The 18,058-nt window shown below is 46.1% G+C and overlaps 1 protein-coding gene and 1 long non-coding RNA gene across 2 annotated transcripts; one reads left to right on the top strand and one right to left on the bottom strand.

The window, feature by feature from the left end:
- Positions 7,724-10,026, top strand: LOC8065984 (probable indole-3-pyruvate monooxygenase YUCCA5). The gene is made up of 2 exons (XM_002447404.2): positions 7,724-8,987; positions 9,121-10,026. Exons 1-2 carry the CDS (start codon positions 7,947-7,949, stop codon positions 9,346-9,348), a joined length of 1,269 nt encoding a protein of 422 aa, XP_002447449.1. The 5' UTR covers positions 7,724-7,946; the 3' UTR covers positions 9,349-10,026.
- Positions 16,489-17,043, bottom strand: LOC110436103. The gene is made up of 3 exons (XR_002453769.1): positions 17,000-17,043; positions 16,723-16,927; positions 16,489-16,634 (listed from the first exon to the last, which is right to left on the bottom strand). It is a non-coding gene; the product is annotated as an uncharacterized LOC110436103 (long non-coding RNA).

Here is an 18,058-nt window from a genome sequence, read left to right as displayed (position 1 = left end):
TTAGACTTTTCCTTATTTCCCTGACTTTTTTCCAGTTTTCCTAGCTAATGCAAGGACTTTTCTTCTCCATAGTTATGTAACTAAGGTGATATATAGTAAGGGCGTCCTTGTACATTTTTTTTGCATTACCGTCCTTCATAGGTCCCTATCTAATGATGAGTAGAATATCCAATCATAGGTACTTTTCTCTTGTATATGCCCCACGGAATATTGAACAAGGCTTAAACAAACTCTTTACATAAAGCCTGCGGAGATTAGCTTCTCATAAACAAACAACAAATGCATATCACGAAGTTTATAAACAAAACATTTTGGTGATTGCATTGTATGCACTTTTGAGATCGTCCATGTAAAGGCTATATAAAATATGGTGTTTTTAATAAAAAAAGGCGTCTTTTATCGGTGATTGTAGACTTTTGAGCTAATCTCTTAGCCATATACCAGGGCAGGCACATAGCAAGTGCCATACAAAATGGCGAAGGTGCAAAGAAGCTCATGATCATATCGATCTCCTTACTTGGACACATTAATTGGTCGGTGGAAGCTAATAATAATCAGATATTCTTCGCAAAAATAATAATAATAATAATCAGATATACAGAAGCTTTTATTGAGGTTACGTAGAGGAGTGGTTCTATACACTGCACCACCATATACGTACGCATCATGTCCATGACAAAAATTTGACCATGCAAAAAAATAAAAACGACATAAGCATTGCTACACAGAGACTTATATAGATCTACATCTCACAAGTTTTGCTGGAATTTGGTACCGTCTACTGGTAGGTTTGTTTCTTTGACACCACATTTTATGATGAGAGTTTTTATATTAAACTAAAATAGTAAGGGAGAATTCGGTTTCTACTAATTGATAACTATTTATTCGAGATTCACTGTTTAATTAATTTATTAAAGAGGAGCACTGAATCAAATCACTCTTTGAATTGACAAATCAATTGTTTGAAAAAAGTAAAAAAAACTCAAACATGTGCATTTCCCTGTATTGAGCCCATACCCACCTCTAGGGACCATAGTTAACTGACAGCTGACACTCTTCCAGAAATCAAACACCAAATGATTTCTGTAATGATGTTCCCAAGTATAGAAAGCTAGGTGGAGTAACAAATTTCTATCCGTATAGGTCGGCGATTCTCGACAATCATGCGAAGGGCACTTCTCGAGGCGCTCCGATTAAGCTAAACGAGACCTTTAGCGCGTGCACTATGTTGGGAGTTGGGATTCACTAACGGCGCTAAAACCCTAGCTAGCTAGGGTTTAATAATCTGTAACACACAGGCTTTAAGGCCCAGATTAAAGGCTAAGTATAATTAACAATGTGATATTCGAGGCAGTAACCGACCACGGTGAGCTCGTTATGCACACTGTGCCTTACATATATAGGATCAAGTACAAGCTCTCTCTTGTTTAAGCAGCTGGTTTGATGAACCCTCTAGACATGGACGTGGCTTCTAGTCCCCATTCGTTCTAGGGCTTGAAGAAATCCATTGGCGATGAGCCCACTATCCATGGTTGCAGCCTTGAGAAAGATGTTGTGTGTACTGGCCAACTAATGTTAATGTTGCATCAACTTGCTATGCAATTTGCATCATCGATGAGGTGTCCGGCCTCTTGGTTATAAAACTAGCAATTGTCAGTGTCAAGGGGAATGGCTAGCATGGCTCTACGTGTTCCTCTTCTAGGGTTTGCAAAAGGCGCCTAAGGCCATAGATGAGCTAAAACAACTGTGCATGCACTGGCCTTTGTTGGTAGCACATACCAGCCAGCTAGTATATAGTATATTCACATCCTTTTGAGCCATGAAAAGGAGTGTGAATTGAAGCAAACAAGGCCTCCTGCACATGCTCTCCAATTACACTGATGACGGTGCATATATATACTACATTGTTACATGCATCGATGCATGCATCGTTAATTTTGCTGCTGTGTATATCGTATCCATACATGTATCTGCATGCATGCATGCCATCTCCTTTTTACCTAAAAGCAAGCTCTAATAACGGCTCTATCAAGCAAATAGAGAGGCTAGCTAGGAGATCCTAACCTCGATCAACTCAATCACCATGTGTGTGTGTGTGTGTACACCGCATTTAGTTCTGGTGGATCATGATATATCATGCATGGGGGCCTCTATCTTTCAGTGAAAATCAAGTTCATGAACCATGCATGCATTATATCATATATATAGCTTGACACGTGTCAACAGATCTTGGCTCTCCAGCCTAATGATTGTGACCATGATTATACATATTTTGAGGATGATTATTGCACCAAAAGTCTTCAATCTCGTGCAATTAGAGTATTTGAGTGCCAAGAAAGGGACTGGAATTGGGATATATTGGGAGACCTTTGCATAATAAGGTGCGAAAGACACAGGCTAGCTACCATTAGAACTGTTGCTACCATAAGAACTCTTGGTATATACATATTGGGCGTGGGAGTACGGAGTACGTGTATAAGGTTGTACAGCTGTTTCATCAACTTAAGCGTGGAATAAATACTTTGTATGCATCTTCCGAATGAATGTTTTTTATTCTCTCATCGCAAAAATTAAGAAGAAGAAGAAGAAGAGAGAATGTTTTTGTTCTTGATCCTGGAACGCGTCTCACCGAAAGAAGCTAAGCACCATTGTTAATTTTGTGTCACCGAAAGAAGCTAAGCGCCATTGTTAATTTTGCGCCTCTGATGGTACTAGCTAATACGCGGAAGAATCTGAAAGTTTGTTGGGACTTGAAAGAATGGCTATTGTTTCTGCTCATTCCCCTCTTTATTTGATGTATGTATCAGCATACATATATGATGGATGTGTGAGAATATTAGGTACAAAGAGGAAATGTGAACTGCAGCTTTGGCACCATGCAAGGATGGGAACAAAATAGGAGGACACCAAACATATAGGTTAATTAGGTTTAGGTATGGGTACAGTACACATCCAGATCAAATAGACTAAGAGTGTACATTATTAATTTGACTTTAGTTTGCAATAAAGTAATGCATTGACCCTTAGCAAAGCTACTAATACATTTTCTGATCTAATCATGTTTAGTTTGTAGAAGATAACGACGATGATGACACACACTCAAGGTATGGGGGAGATGTCAGTGATCACTAGCTAGCAAGTGATGAGGGACCTTCGTGATGATGGAGCCAAAGTCAGGAAGCTGCTTGGAGTTGCAAAATTTTGATTACTACATGGCGTCCTTTTGTGTAAGAGTACGTGTCCGCGTCGCACTTTTTGTGTGTTGCTTACATCTTTCTTGATATAGGCCGTCGCAAAGGACACTGGATATATATTTTGCAGCGTCGGAGGGGACACAGTTTGTACAGTGACTAGTGACTAGTGAAGCTGCCCAGTAGCTGCTTCAGTTTGGGGCTTGCTTTTGCCCAACACCATACTATATACATCAATAACTGATCACAGGATTAATATGGTAATGTAAGAAACAACATTGGTTGACATCAAACCTAGCTATATATCATACCGTGTCCCAACACTTTTAGTTTTGCTAAGTACACAGTACGCACGCAGACGGTATAAGAATCATGCACGTGAACGATACGAATGCATGGACACAAACTCTATATGTATGAACACCTTCAATATAGCGAGTGAGCATATTTTGAAATTGATAAAGTTATCATATGTAGGTGTACTGTATGTACATGTTGAAGTTGTGATACTTCCTTAGAAATTTTCAAGGGATCAATCCAACATATTTATTTAGTGTTGTTGTTTACTTAAAAATTATGTCATTAACTACAAACTCATGTTTCCCCTGCTCATATATGAACCTTTTTGCCTTTGTAAAAGATGAGATGCAAGGGGATATATTCTCCGTGTGTTTGAATACAAATGCAACAGATGGATGCCCATGAGGCCATGACAAACACAAGCGTTGCGCACCGAGGCTTTTGAGGTGTGCATGCCGGCCTCCTTTCCTAGTTTATTGGAGATCGAGTTGCATGAAGAATATCAAGAAAGAGTCATCACAGCAAAGTTGAACTGCCAACAGTGCATGCGCGTTTGGCGCCAAAAAGCTGAGAGAGGCTGCAGCAGTGCACTGTGAACGATGCATGGCGCCACTGGCCCTGCTGGCACTGCACTGTAAAGTGATGGGCCCACCTGGCAGTCCACTTGTAGCTAGCTAGCTATAGTATTTTTTCCACTTGGAAACTGGGTATTGGTTGGAAGGCTCTCTTTGACAGCATGGCACCAGTGCTTTCATTCATGTAACACACGGTTTGTTTAGTTAATTAGTGTTCCTAGAAAATTAAAATAAATGGTTAGACACGGTTTAGCTAGTGGAGTATAGCATAAGGTTCTCTTCTGACCACCGTTTCCCCAAGCATAGCAAGGATCAACGTTTCACTTCTTATATAATTTTTTGACCGTGGTCGGTGCCTTACTCGCTTAATTGTAATGGTGTGAGCAGTGGCGGATCCAGAAACGGACCAAGGGGGGGCTAAAGAACAAGGCGAACAAAAAATTTTGCTCGGTAGACACAGTATACTAGTAGATATAACCTAGATTGATAATGTGATATGGATTCAAAGTAGTTAAAGTCAAAGATACATAGAATTAAGGATAGAAAAGTACCAAATACAAGGAGTCTTCCAGCTTAAGAATTGACACCACTTGAACCAATACGACTTGAACCGCCTCAATGCTACATAATTTGCAAATGTCATACACTTCTTCAATAATAAAAAAAAATAGAGGGATCTTCATCTTCTCACCTTGCTTGAGTTACTGCGTAACCCTAGGGGCTAGGGCAGTGGTGGGCGCTGGCCACTGGCTGGCACTGGTGGGCGCTGGCTGCCGGCTGCTGGCTGTCGCTGAGTCACTGTCCCGGCCTGGCTCCCGGGCTCCCGGCGGTTGGCGCGCGCGGGCGCGCGGCGGCGTGGTCCGCGGAGGCCGGTGGCGGCCGCGCGGAGAGCCGGAGAGGGGAGGGGCAGAGCCGCAGACCGGAGACGGAGAGGAAGAGCCGGCGGCGGCGGGCGGCGACGGTAGAGCGGGGGAGGGCGAGCGCAGGTCGCGCCGTCGCGGGCGAGCGGCCGCGCGCGAGGGATGCGAGCGAGACTCGAGAGCGTGTCGTGGCTGGCCGCTGGTGACCTGGTGTCGAGTTTTTTTTCTAGGGTTAACATTTTTGGGCCGGACTGAAGAGCTGCTCCAAACAAATTCGGCCCACGAGGGGGGCTGCAGCCCCCCCCCCGTCCGTCCGCCACTGGGTGTGAGGTTCTTTTCCTTGTCGGTTTGAGTTTTGAAAATAAGAAATTTGTATTTTTATGGGTTGCTTGCATCAATGGTTATATATTTCAAGCATTTGAGGTGATATGCATTACATTTATCCACATACGCATTTGCCTTTTCTTGCTAATAATTAAGATCTATATATTTTATTTCATTAATAACTCTTTAAAAATAGTTCTATTATTTCTCCATCGACATTATATATATATATATATATATATATAATTCCATTAATAATTTGAAAATAGTTCTATTGTCGCAATTGAGGGATTTGATTTGACCAACTTAGTTCTTAGTTAACAAATATGCCTCAAAATTTATGTTAGAGAATAACTTTTAAATTATGATACACCACTATATTACAGGTTTATAGAGACAAACCATAAGATTGTAAAGACGGAAGTGCCTACTAGCAAGGCACCATTGTAAATCAAGAATTTACACAGGCCGAATTACATTCAGGACAGAGTACACACATAAAACCATGGATGACAGTTGTAGCAATTGGAATCACTACAGGAAACTCAGGCTTTGCCGAGTGTCTAAGGCTTTGTCGAGTGCCAAATTTCGGACACTCGGAAAAAGCCCCAGCACAAGTCAAAGGTGGCTTTACCGAGTGTCCGACACTCGACAGAGACAAACACTCGACAAAGGGACTTCTTTACCAAGTGTCAGGCGCTTGGCAAAGACTTGCACTCGGCAAAGTATACTAGACCAGATGACGTCCACGTCCGTTTGCTTTGCCGAGTACCGACCGCCTGGAACTCGGCAAAGAGGAGGTTCTTTGTCGATTGGCAGCCACGTGACACTCGACAAAGCCTGTGGCCCCGAACTGTGCCATGTGGGCGGGTCTTTGCCGAGTGCTAGGGGCCGGCACTCGGTAAAGAGCCCGTCTTTGCTGAGTGCCAGCCACGTGACACTCGGCAAAGCCTGTGGCCCCGAACTGCGCCATGTGTCCGGCTCTTTGCCGAGTGCCACGTGCCGGCACTCGGCAAAGAGCCCCTCTTTGCCGAGTGCCGGGCCCCGAGACTCGACAAATTATTATTTTTTTGATCTTTGACACCAAATTTTTTGTGAAGCATCCCACAATATCGTGGTCAACATATTCAAATTTGATAATTTTTTAAAACATTTTGCTATATTTTATGTCTTTATTGCCGAGTGCCGGCCACGTGGCACTCGACAAAGATTTTTTTTAAAAAAAATAATTTCTTTGCCAAGTGCTGACCCTGTTTGCCGAGTGCCAGGGTCAGCACTCGGCAAAAAAAAATTTAAAAAAAAAAAGAAAAAAAAATCTTTGCCGAGTGTCTGCCACATCAGCACTCGGCAAAGAAGCCGTCAAATTGACGGTTGCTGTATTCTTTGCTGAGTGCTGACTTGACACGATATTTGGCACTCAAAAAGAGCTCTTTGCCGACACTTTCTTTGCCAAGTGTTTTTTGCCGAGTGCAGCATTGGGCAAAGACACTCGGCAAAGTAGCTGTGCCCAGTAGTGAATAGGAGAAGGATGGTTGTTAAATTAGCGTGCAAGAGGTGCGCGTGGATGGATTAACTAACCGCGGGAGTAAACTAATCTGGATCGCTAGGCATGCAGTTGCAACGACGTGGATCTCAATAATAATAATAATACAGTCGTGGGCAGCAGCAGAAGAGAATTAGCTAGCAGATAAGCGCGAGAGCGAGGAGGACGCAGCGTTGCTCTGCCGAGCGGCGCGCCGGCCCCGGCCCTCGCCGTTGTTGTTGGTGGTGGACCGTGGACGCAACGCAACGCATGCATCGAGGATGGAGATGGAGGGAATCATGCATCCACGCCGAGCGCCGATGCAATTGCAATGCAAACAATGGGCCGGCGGCGGGTGCGTGGCTCGCATGCAGCAGCACCACCACCCTCCGCCCCAGTGGGTACAGCATCCCTGCATGTGTAGTCAGTCAGGTCAGCCAGCCGCTTCCCCTCCCCTCGAGCCTCACGGCGCAGGGTCAGGCCGGCAGAATCTTGGAAATGTATATATGTATATATATAAAACGGAGATAAAATCTGCATCGAATTTTCTCATTCCTCCTAGAACGAGAACAGGGGAATTTTAAACTCGAATTCCGGGGAAGGGGACTTAGATCCTTTCAATCTCCATGTAATCTTCCCTGCCACCATTTTATTTGTCTCTTCGTCGTTCGTTGTAGCTACTACTGCCAATATATGCGCCACGCCATGATCGATCGACGATATATTCTTTCTTTCTCTTCTCTCTCATCATATATGCAGTCAGTCAGTCAGTCAGTCTTGCAGATGCTGCTGCTGATGATGCAGTCCCTCTCTCTCTCTCTCTCTCTATTCTCCACCAGCACCACTAGCTACTACTTCCTCTCTCCTTCACATGCATGCCAACCTCCATCCATCGCCACACTGCTGTCCAGTCATCACACTCCCCTGCCTATATAAACCACCCCTAGCCTAATCCCCCAAACCACCAACACAACAACAACAACAACAACATCTCCTTCATTCTCCATTCTCCAGCAACAACAAACCACACCTCCTCCTCCTCCTTCTTCTACCTCTAGCTCTAGCTCGCATACTAGCTCATCGTTCACCACCACCACCGCCTCAGCGTACACACACATATACATCACAGAAACAACCCATCCATCCATCCATCCATCCATCCATCCATCCATCCATGGGTCTCCTTCCTACTGATCGCATGGACAGTCTCTTCTCCCCACGGTGCGTGTGGGTGAACGGCCCCATCATCGTGGGCGCCGGTCCCTCAGGGCTCGCCGTGGCGGCGTGCCTGCGAGAGCAGGGCGTGCCCTACGTCATCCTAGAGCGCGCCGACTGCATCGCCGCACTCTGGCAGAAACGCACCTACAACCGCCTCAAGCTCCACCTGCCGAAACGGTTCTGCGAACTGCCGAGGATGCCATTCCCGGACCATTACCCGGAATATCCGACCCGCCGGCAGTTCATCGACTACCTCCAAGACTACGCGGCCAAGTTCGAGATCAAGCCGGAGTTCAGCACCACCGTGCTGTCTGCGCGCTACGACGAGACCTCCGGACTCTGGCGCGTCGTCACTTCCGCTCCCAACAACGGCGGCGACATGGAGTACATCGGCCGCTGGCTCGTCGTCGCCACGGGTGAGAACGCCGAGGCCGTCGTCCCGGATGTTCCGGGACTCGACGGATTCGACGGCAAGGTCACTCACGTTAGCGAATATAAGTCCGGCGAGTGCTACGCTGGCAAGCGCGTGCTCGTCGTCGGGTGTGGGAACTCAGGGATGGAAGTGTCGCTTGATCTCTCCGACCATGGCGCTCGCCCGGCCATGGTCGTGCGCGACGCCGTGCACGTCCTGCCACGTGAGGTGCTTGGCAAGTCGACGTTTGAGCTCGCCGTGCTCCTCATGCGCTGGCTCCCGCTCTGGATCGTCGACAAGATCATGGTGCTCCTTGCCTGGCTCGTCCTCGGCAACCTCGCTAAGCTCGGCCTCCGCCGCCCCGCCGCTGGTGGCCCGCTTGAGCTCAAGGAGAAGTATGGCCGCACCCCCGTGCTCGACTATGGCGCGCTCGCACGCATCCGTGCCGGCGACATCGCTGTCGTCCCTGCCGTCACACGTTTCGGCAAGGGTGGCCAGGTTGAGCTCGCCGACGGCCGCACCCTCAACTTCGATGCCGTCATCCTCGCCACCGGATACCGTAGCAACGTGCCACAGTGGCTCCAGGTAAATTCACACTTCAATAATTCAAAAATGCATATATATGTAGCAGTGCCAAACTGCCAACATATATAAAAACTACTGTTCCATTGCAAGATCATTGATCTGATCAATCTCCATCTCCAATTGATTCTTTCAGGGCAACGATTTCTTCAACAAGGACGGATACCCCAAGACTGCCTTCCCACACGGGTGGAAGGGTGAGTCTGGGCTCTACGCCGTCGGTTTCACCCGACGTGGTCTCTCCGGCGCCTCCGCCGACGCCGTGCGCATTGCCAAGGACCTTGGTAACGTCTGGAGAGAGGAGACCAAGCCCACGAAAAGGGCCGGCGCCTGCCACAGGCGCTGCATCTCAGTCGTCTTCTAAGCTTGTTTGCTTGAGCTTATCAGCCGAATCTGCCAGCCATTTCGCAGTGTTTTTCTAAAACAACAAATCAGCCGACGGTACTTTCTGCCATGGAGCCACCAACATGATGACGAAGGAAGCTAACTTACTGAAGTGCACACACACAGACACTACATACAGTTGTTCGTTCATGGTGTTTTAGTTAGTCAGTCCATCCCCTTGGTTTGTTGTTGATTTGTTCTTTAATTTGCCTGCCAGGTACATTACTAGTTGTAGTGGTTGATTAGGTTATACGGTAAAAACAGTGAGAGTGAGTTGAGTAAAAAAAAATGGAGCCCTCCCATCAGTAGGGGAAGTGAGTGAGCCCTAGGGGATTTTTACTGCAGCTATGGCCGCTTAGCTTGGTGTATAGTAGCAACCTGTTGATGGAGGAAGAGGCTCTTTAATTTATTTTTTTATTGACCTAGTAGCATGTTCATTTCTTTGTTCTAGCTATTGTATACACACCACCAGTGTAGTTATTTCAACTACACTTTGTAGCCAGGTTTAGTAGTGTATTGTTAGTGATGAAGAAGAGGTATAACCTCTTGTCATTTTTTTTATTTTGTTATTACTACTCTTTGTATGACTCTTCACATGAGATGGAGTACTGAATGTATATTAGTGTAATTTGAATGTCTTTATTTGCCCTTTATTTTACCTGTTGATATTACCATTATTAATTATAATTAGTCTCCTCTCCTCTATGAATTAGTTAGCAAATAAAGCAAAATGATGCAAGGAGGAGATGTGAAGTGTCTCTTTCAGAAATAATGCATCAGATTCAGGGGGCCGGGCCGGGCAGCAGGGAACATGGGTGGTAGTGTGGCGTGGGCTGTGGAATTCCTGGCTCTTGTCCTCTGGTTGTCCCTCCCTAGCTTGCAGCGCTGGATCTCTGCAGGGTCACTATTACCTGTGTTCCCAATTGGCTCCTGGTGCCATGGAAAAGTTACTGCTACAAATCGGATGAGATCTCTCTGCTGCTAGTTGCACCAGCACCACACCACTACCTGCCTCTGCCAGTCGGCAGGCCCAGCCGGCCGGCCAAGATTCCAGATTAGTATAAAGTCAACTTTCGCAAACAGGAGACTAAATAGGGGTGTGAGAGTGAGTGTGTGGCTGTGGGGGGTAGTAGTTAACATGTACAAATTCAATCCTAGTCAAAATTTTGGGACTAAACCAGCTTACAGTACTACCTAAGCTATGAAATCGCCCAAAGAAATGCTGCTTGGTTACTACCTGTTTCTTTTTCAGAAATTAATTCATAACTCAGTTGGTTAGATTTGGAAATTAGGCAATCTGATTATTGCAGTACAGTACAGTTCCTCAAATAATGCGCACCTGCTTGCTGTTCCTAAAATAGTACTAGTTTACACGATACTACCAGATGTTGTAACTGCTTCTTGATTACATTGGAGTGATGCAGAACTTCCATCTAAGCAACAAAACTGCGCTCAGTATTATTGTTAATGACCACTGCCCTACGAACAGCTAATTTCAATGAGGACACCCAATAAGATTAACAAGTTCAATTATGCATGATCGTCCTTAATTAGCTAGCTTTCCCTTTCGAACCGGCCGGGGGCCAGAAATATCTGTCTGCAAACATAAAAGGAACCAATGCATGGTCCAAGATGGACCAGTTCATGTGATAAGAGCGCATCATCAGGTGGTCACCGAGGATCAAGCTGGATATGGTTGTATCCCAGGTAGATGTAAAGCCCCCACACGCACGCACTTAAGCCATGAATTGGAAAAGAAAAGCGATACACGATGAACAGCTAACCCAGCAGGCACATGTGGCTCCCCTTGGAGTAGTGACCCCAGCAAATTACAGGCCATTTCAGATCCCCACATCACTATCACTATGAAGCAACAAGAATATTCGGTTTAATTTGGCATATACAATTAGGAATTCCATATTTATCTGTGTTCAAAAAATCAGTTGGATTTTTTAACTGCTTGAGAATAGACTAAGTCAAGATCTCACTATCCAACAGTTGTGTCCGTGCCCATGATGTTCAAATGACTACACACTTGAGGGGGGGGGGGGGGGGCTCCATGGTTGCCGCCGTGCCCTGATCCTTGCCATCTAGCGGCATGGGGGGATCAGGGGAGGGGGTTCCATGACCATCACGGAACTCGTGCACACTTGCCACTGTGTCCACTCGATCCCATGCCGTTTGGAGGTGGGGGAGTCACGACGAGGGAGGGAGAGATGAGCTGGTAGCACAGAGAGGATAGAAAAGGTTGGGTGGGACAAGGATCGTGTGCTCCACACGTGCCAATCACAGGGCGACATATGGGCACACAAGCCCACCTGTCAGCCACTCTGAGAAAGCACAAGAGGGTGGGAGATACATGCGTGGGCGCACGTACATATTGTGCTTGAGTGGGTTTTCACTGTTGGAACCTCTCTTGAACCTACGGTAGAATGCTTTTCACCGCTAGTTCGGGCCAAGAACTTGTGAAATTCATTTTTTTACCGTTAGTTTTATTCTAAAGTGGCGATGACATACATTGTCACCAACTGTTTTAATAAAACATACGGTGAATATGTCGTTGGCAAAAATATTTTTGTAGTATTGTATCCTAATTCGAACCTTATTTTCTTCTTCTTCTCATCTCAATGCTCACTGTTTCTAGCCTTGACGGTGCCCCTACTGGATGCCAACACCTCACAGTCCCGCCTCGCTGCCTCCATTTGAAACTGCATCTATGTCCCCTAGTGAGTTTTGGTAGTTGAATGATAAAATAAATTAAATGACTAAGCTAGTGCTCTCATCCCTAGCCTGAGTTGCCTAAGCCATGTTCTACTGTAGTACATTGTCTGCTTGTGTATATATGTTAGATCCTAGTCAAAATCATTAGAACTAAATTGGAGTTTGTCCCCTACTCTAAAACTAAGGAATTGAAAAGAACTTAGATAGCAAGGACCTCAACATCTTACCTAGGGACGGAAACGGGATGGACATTTCCCAATATCCTTCCATCCCGAAAGGGTCAAAATACAATATTGATAGTTTATATCTGAATTCAAATACTTAATACACATACCATATTTGAATACTCAAAATTGGTTTTCCTATATGTATACGAGATAGATATCTATATTCGACATGATCCATATTTGACTATGAGATCTGAGAAAATATGGGATTTAATACGGGATATGGGATCCAATCCAGTTTTATCCCAATCTTACCCACAAGAGATTAATAAGAATTTAAGGCTAATTAACTCTAATTTAATGGACAAATCAGACTCATGGGGGGCTGGAGCCTACCCAGCTCCCCTTTGGATCCGCCCCTACCAATGTGTATGTCATACAATATATCATATTTGGTAGTGCATATGACACATAAATGATAAGAGATATGCCAGGCATACTTACAACCAAGTCAATCATTAGAGTTCCTTAGTAAAGCTATGATTCAGCCTAGTGTAGGCCTAAGTCCCCAAGTAACATGTTGTATTACCCAAACAGAAACTAGTCATCTTAAGTCAACAGTTTTGTTGAAGCATCTGTAACCAACTTTGACACTTAATGATTCAACTAGGTCCCTTGCATTCTTAGTTTCTGCCTTTACCATCATCGCATCAACATGCATTCATCCTAGTTATTGCATTGTGTACTCATGCATATAGGGGCACCTGTTACCTACTACCACCTCTCCATAGGGCCGTGTTATACACCGGGCTATCAGGTGGGAGCCAGTTGCCATCAGTCACGCTCGGCCCACCCCTCTCTTTGTGTCTCACCTCACGCATGGCCCATCCTTCAGCTGCACTCGTACATGTTAATGTTTTTCTTCCTCCCTCTCAACCCCTGCTACCCACCACCCCCACCGTGGCACGGTAGGGTCTTGTCTGAGATCCACTGCTGCGGCCACAGCTGTGGAGCTCCGGCGAGACCCTACAACACCCATGGCGGCCCCCTTGTCCCCCTTCCACAGCCGCCATGACAATGCTTGCTAGCGAGCACCACCATGATGCCCCCGCTCCAACCTCGACCAACTGCCTCCACTATCACGAGGACCCCAAACCGCCTAGATGTCAACTCCACCACTTGGCCCGCCCTGTCTCCCCCGATCCTCTTCTTTTCTAAGGCCACCAAAGATGGAAATGAGGGAGGGAGATTGCTGCTGGAGACAGAGATGACAAATGAAGAGAGCGATGGAGACGCTGGCGATTGGATGGTCAATGGGCCATGATGGGCTCTCATGCTGCTCCTGCCATCGAGCGACACGCGATTCGCTCCATATGGCGCACCGCTCTCGTCAGATCCACTCTCCATAGGGGAAACAATAGTTAAGGAGGTGATCAAGGAGTTCGAGGAGTATGTATGTGTTGAGGTCATAATACGAGTCCACCCAAGGCAAACCCCCAATGCATTCTCCTATATTTTCTGAGATATTAACATTATATGTGTGCACTAAGGTGAACAGGAGTTGTTTAGCACCCAATTGCATAGAAATCCTGATACTATGAGTCCAAACTAGCAGGATGTTTTGAGTCTTTCTACATGATGACCGACTGTTTACTGACCCTTAGTCTACCGAGCCACCTTACTCTCTATTGGGAAACACACGGTCATTCTTTGTTTAGCATTTAGATCATTTAGATGGTGTTTGGTTCCCATCTTCTAAAGTTTAGCCCTATCACATCAGATGTTTAACACTAATTTTGAGTATTAAATATAGACTAATTATAAAATTAGTTGTACAAATGAAGACTAATTCGTGAGATGAATCTACTAATTAATCCATCATTAGTATATATTTACTGTAGCACAATATTATCAAATCATAAACTAATTAGGCTTATTCGTCTCACAAATTAGTCAGGGTTTTTATAATTAGTTTTATTATTAATATGTGAACAGATAATGTGATATGCAATGTGACACCTCCTAAGCTTTAGTCCCCGTATCTAAACACTTGAACAGAGTATGGTCCAAATTACACTACGGGAGGCACTGGCTTCCCCTAGTGTCAAATGCACTCGGGGAAGGCTTAGTTGCACTCGGGGAAGCCTTCCCCGAGTGCAACACTCGGGGAAGACTGCCCGGGGTATCTCTTCACGGGAAAGGCGTCTTTCCCGAGAGCCAAAAATCATACACTCAGGGATGGCTTTCCCGAGAGCCGTCCTAGCACTAGGGGAAGAGTTGACGCCGTTGGTGGTAGCCGGCGCCGTTTACTTGTTTTTTTTAAAAAAAAATCTTCCCCGAGTGCAACACTCGGGGAAGACACCCTCTTCCCCGAGAGCCGCGGCCCAGGCACTCGGGGAAGACAGCCTCTTCCCCGAGAGCTGCAGCCCAAACACTAGGGGAAGACAGCCTCTTCCCCGAGAGCCACTTCCCAGGCACTCGGGGAAGGCACCTTCTTCCCCGAGAGCCAAGGCTTGTGCACTCGGGGAAGCCACTTTGAAAATTCTTTTTTTTGCCTTTTCATTTAATCAACTATATATATATCACAATCCAAAAATCAATAGCAATATATCACAAACCACATTTATGTATATCACAAATAACCAAATTTATACGAAATTCAAATATATTACAAACCACACGTTGAAGAGTACATATTATTCCAAGTTCACAAGTTTAATACATAAAAACAACTCCCAAGGCAGCTCATGGCGACTGTCCAGTGTGCGATGCCGGCGAAGGTTGGGACGCCCCAGCTTGCGATCCCGACGACGGTCAAGGTGTGCATAGCACGCCGTGCGATCCTGGCGACCCTCCGACATGGTTGGACGCCGCCCTCGATGCATGCTACAAAAGAGAAGGCATTGGATGTGAGTGACAAATAAAAATGTAGAGTGTAAAGAAAAATTGGAAATTTCGGCAGCACCTCCCCTGCACGGGGAGGTTTCCAAAACCTGCAAGAGAAACGTCGACACGAAGGCTGACAACCACATGTCTGGCACGATGGCCGACACATCAACAAATCCAGCACGAAGGCCGACACATCAACAAATCCGGCAAGAAGGCCATCACTAGGTTTTATGCTAAGTATGAGCAAAGAAAGTAAAACATCCATACTAATACTCACCGGAGTAGACTCTCGACGATATGGTGGTGGTGGTGGTGCAAGCAGCTGTGCTGGGATCTCCCAACCTTGTTGTTGCCCAAGTTGTTGCACGAACTTGAGCAAACCCTCTTGTTGGGCCTCCAAAGCTTGTATCCTCTGACGCTCGGCCTCCCGCTCGGCTCGCTTAGCCTCTCGCTCAGCCAACTGGGCCTCCTGCTGGGCCCGAAGTGCTAGCAGCTCGGCCTACAACATTTGAACCCAATGTTTCAATAATGCAAAGGTAAGGAACGTAAAATTGAAAGAACGATGAATGAAACTGGAATACTTACCTGTAGTGCCTCCACCGCTGTTGGCCGTTGGCTTATGAGCACGCTAGAGCTCGTGCTCGCTGCTCGTAGACGGTTGAGAGGAGGAGTACAACCTGTCTCAAGGATGCCGTCGCCAATGTAGAATCGTCCATGCTTCTTACCTTGCCCAATCCTCATCACTAGCTCAGGATCAAGGCGCTCCTCAGTCCTCGGATCATAGTCCGACCCATGGACTAACCTCGATGCCTCCGTGTACGAACTGAGACGGGTGTAGACGCTAGAGTTGGTGTACACCTCTGGGCCTGCATCAGGGTTGTACTCGATATTGGACTTTGCTGGACCCATGTGGGCCAGAGCATATGCCGTGAGTTGGCCAATTGGCTGGCCACCATGCGCCGCCTCCTGCAATATAGACAACATGTGGTTTGCAATCATGCAGAATTGAGCGTGGCTAGATTAGACAAGTGGTGGAGACTTACATATGTCTTCTTGTATTTGCTGAGGCTTGCGCTACCCTGATGGTGAGGTACACCTGGCATCAGCATACGTTGCTCGCTTTTCTCTTGGTGCAACTTCTGCCAGTCTGCGTCCAACCATTTGTCCACTATAGCAGCCCAGCAATCAGGATAGGTGGCGCACCAATTTGGAATCACCTACAAGCCATCAAAAGATCAAATTAGGCATAGTTAATCTGAAAAGGGATCAATAGGAGATGTTTTCTATTTACCTGAAGATACTACTCCCTTGTTAGAATCTCTCTTCTTGACTGAGGTCTGTTGATTTTTCTATGACGGTAGGTGGCATTGTAATCAATGTGCGCCTGCAAGCGGGACTCGTAATACAAGTCCGAGACACGCCTTTTACAGGAAGCGTAAGCCACCTGATACGCCCTTTCCTCCTGTCCTGGCTGGCATCTGAAGTAGTCCTGCATAAAGACACAAGACACAAGGTATCCATTATTTTATTTTAAGAATGTACAATGAATTGAGGGCCATAGAGCGAGAAAGGCTTACCCACAACTCTGAAATCACCTGATCCGCCAAGTTTCTATATGGAGCACTAGCGGGGAAGAGAGCGTACTGGTCGAACAAGGGTATCTCTCCGTCCACATCCTCCTCTGACTTGTAGACTAGGCCAGGGAAGTGTTCCCTGCACAAAAGTCCCAGGATCCCATTGACATTGCGAGCCTCGCCCCCATCCTCCACAAGTATCCAGTTCCTGCATAAGTGGTTAACAATAGTTAGTATCATTTTTCAAAATATCAAATGAAGAACATATGAAATTACTTACTTATCCCCCTCGGGTGCAATCAGTGGGCGGCGGTCAATAGGAATAGGTCGCTTCGGGAGCTGGCTGGGACCTCGCTTATAGGGTTTTGAGGCACTGGAGGAAGTCGAACCCCCTACCCCCTCCTCAGACGTGTGTGGAACCCTCTCCTCGGACTCGGGCGGGACCTCCTCATCCTACATCTGTGGAGGGACGTCGTCGCCCCTAGAAGAGCGAGAGGAGCCAAGGTCATGGTCAGTCGATGGTTCTAGCCTGGGCCTGCCTCTCGCCCTCCTCTGCCTCTCTGACGGCTCCGTCTCCGTCTCCTCAACCGCTGGCGTGTCCCTCGGTCTCGAGTAAGCCGAGCGACACCTCCTAGTGGGCCCCATCACCTGCAATTAAAAAGAATAAAGTAGTATTAGTATAGATAAATGAGAAGTACTTAGCAAAGGATGCAAAATAAATAAAATGTAATTACAAAATAACATATTACATGTATTTCTATTATTCTTCATGATCAGGATTATCTCGACAATAGCTATCGTCATCACTATCAAGAGCCTCCAAATTGTCAACGGCCTCATCCTCATCACTGTCATTGTGTAGTTGCAGTCCCTCAAGCATTTTCAAGTCTCTCGGATCATGCACCTCATCTACAGCTTCCTCATCAACAACCCATTCCTCGTCTACTTCCATTTCAATCTCTTCGGTTAAGTCTATCTCGAGCATCCCTGGTAGCCCCTCGTCTTGTTGATAGAACTCTTCGTCATGCGTGGGTGGGTTCAAGTTGTAGTCATCATCGTTTGGGCGAGGACATTTATCATGTGGTGATACCTTGTGCACAATATAACAACCCTAAAGACGTGGGTCAGTTTTGCACGCATATGGACAATAATAAACTTGCCTAGCTTGTTGAGCCACAATATATACATCTTCTCCTGGATAGAAGATGTCCTGTCTAGTTTCGACTATCCCAAGTTTAGGGGACTTTTTCAATATTGCAGGATCAAACCACTGGCACTTGAATATGATTGGCTTAGGTGCTTTTTCTCCATGGTATTGGAGCTCATATATTTCTTCAAC

Source organism: Sorghum bicolor, chromosome 6 (assembly GCF_000003195.3).
Source record: "Sorghum bicolor cultivar BTx623 chromosome 6, Sorghum_bicolor_NCBIv3, whole genome shotgun sequence".
Taxonomy (NCBI): domain Eukaryota; kingdom Viridiplantae; phylum Streptophyta; class Magnoliopsida; order Poales; family Poaceae; genus Sorghum; species Sorghum bicolor.
Note: the sequence above shows the minus strand (reverse complement) of the source record. Positions and strands in the feature narration are given on the sequence as shown.

What these genes read in the sequence shown, in the direction of transcription:
- LOC8065984 (XM_002447404.2), top strand. Translation starts at nt 7,947, where the DNA reads ATGGGTCTCCTTCCTACTGATCGCATGGACAGTCTCTTCTCCCCACGG. An exon ending in ACGTGCCACAGTGGCTCCAG is followed by an intron (nt 8,988 to 9,120) that starts GTAAATTCACAC and finishes TGATTCTTTCAG; the next exon opens with GGCAACGATTTCTTCAACAA.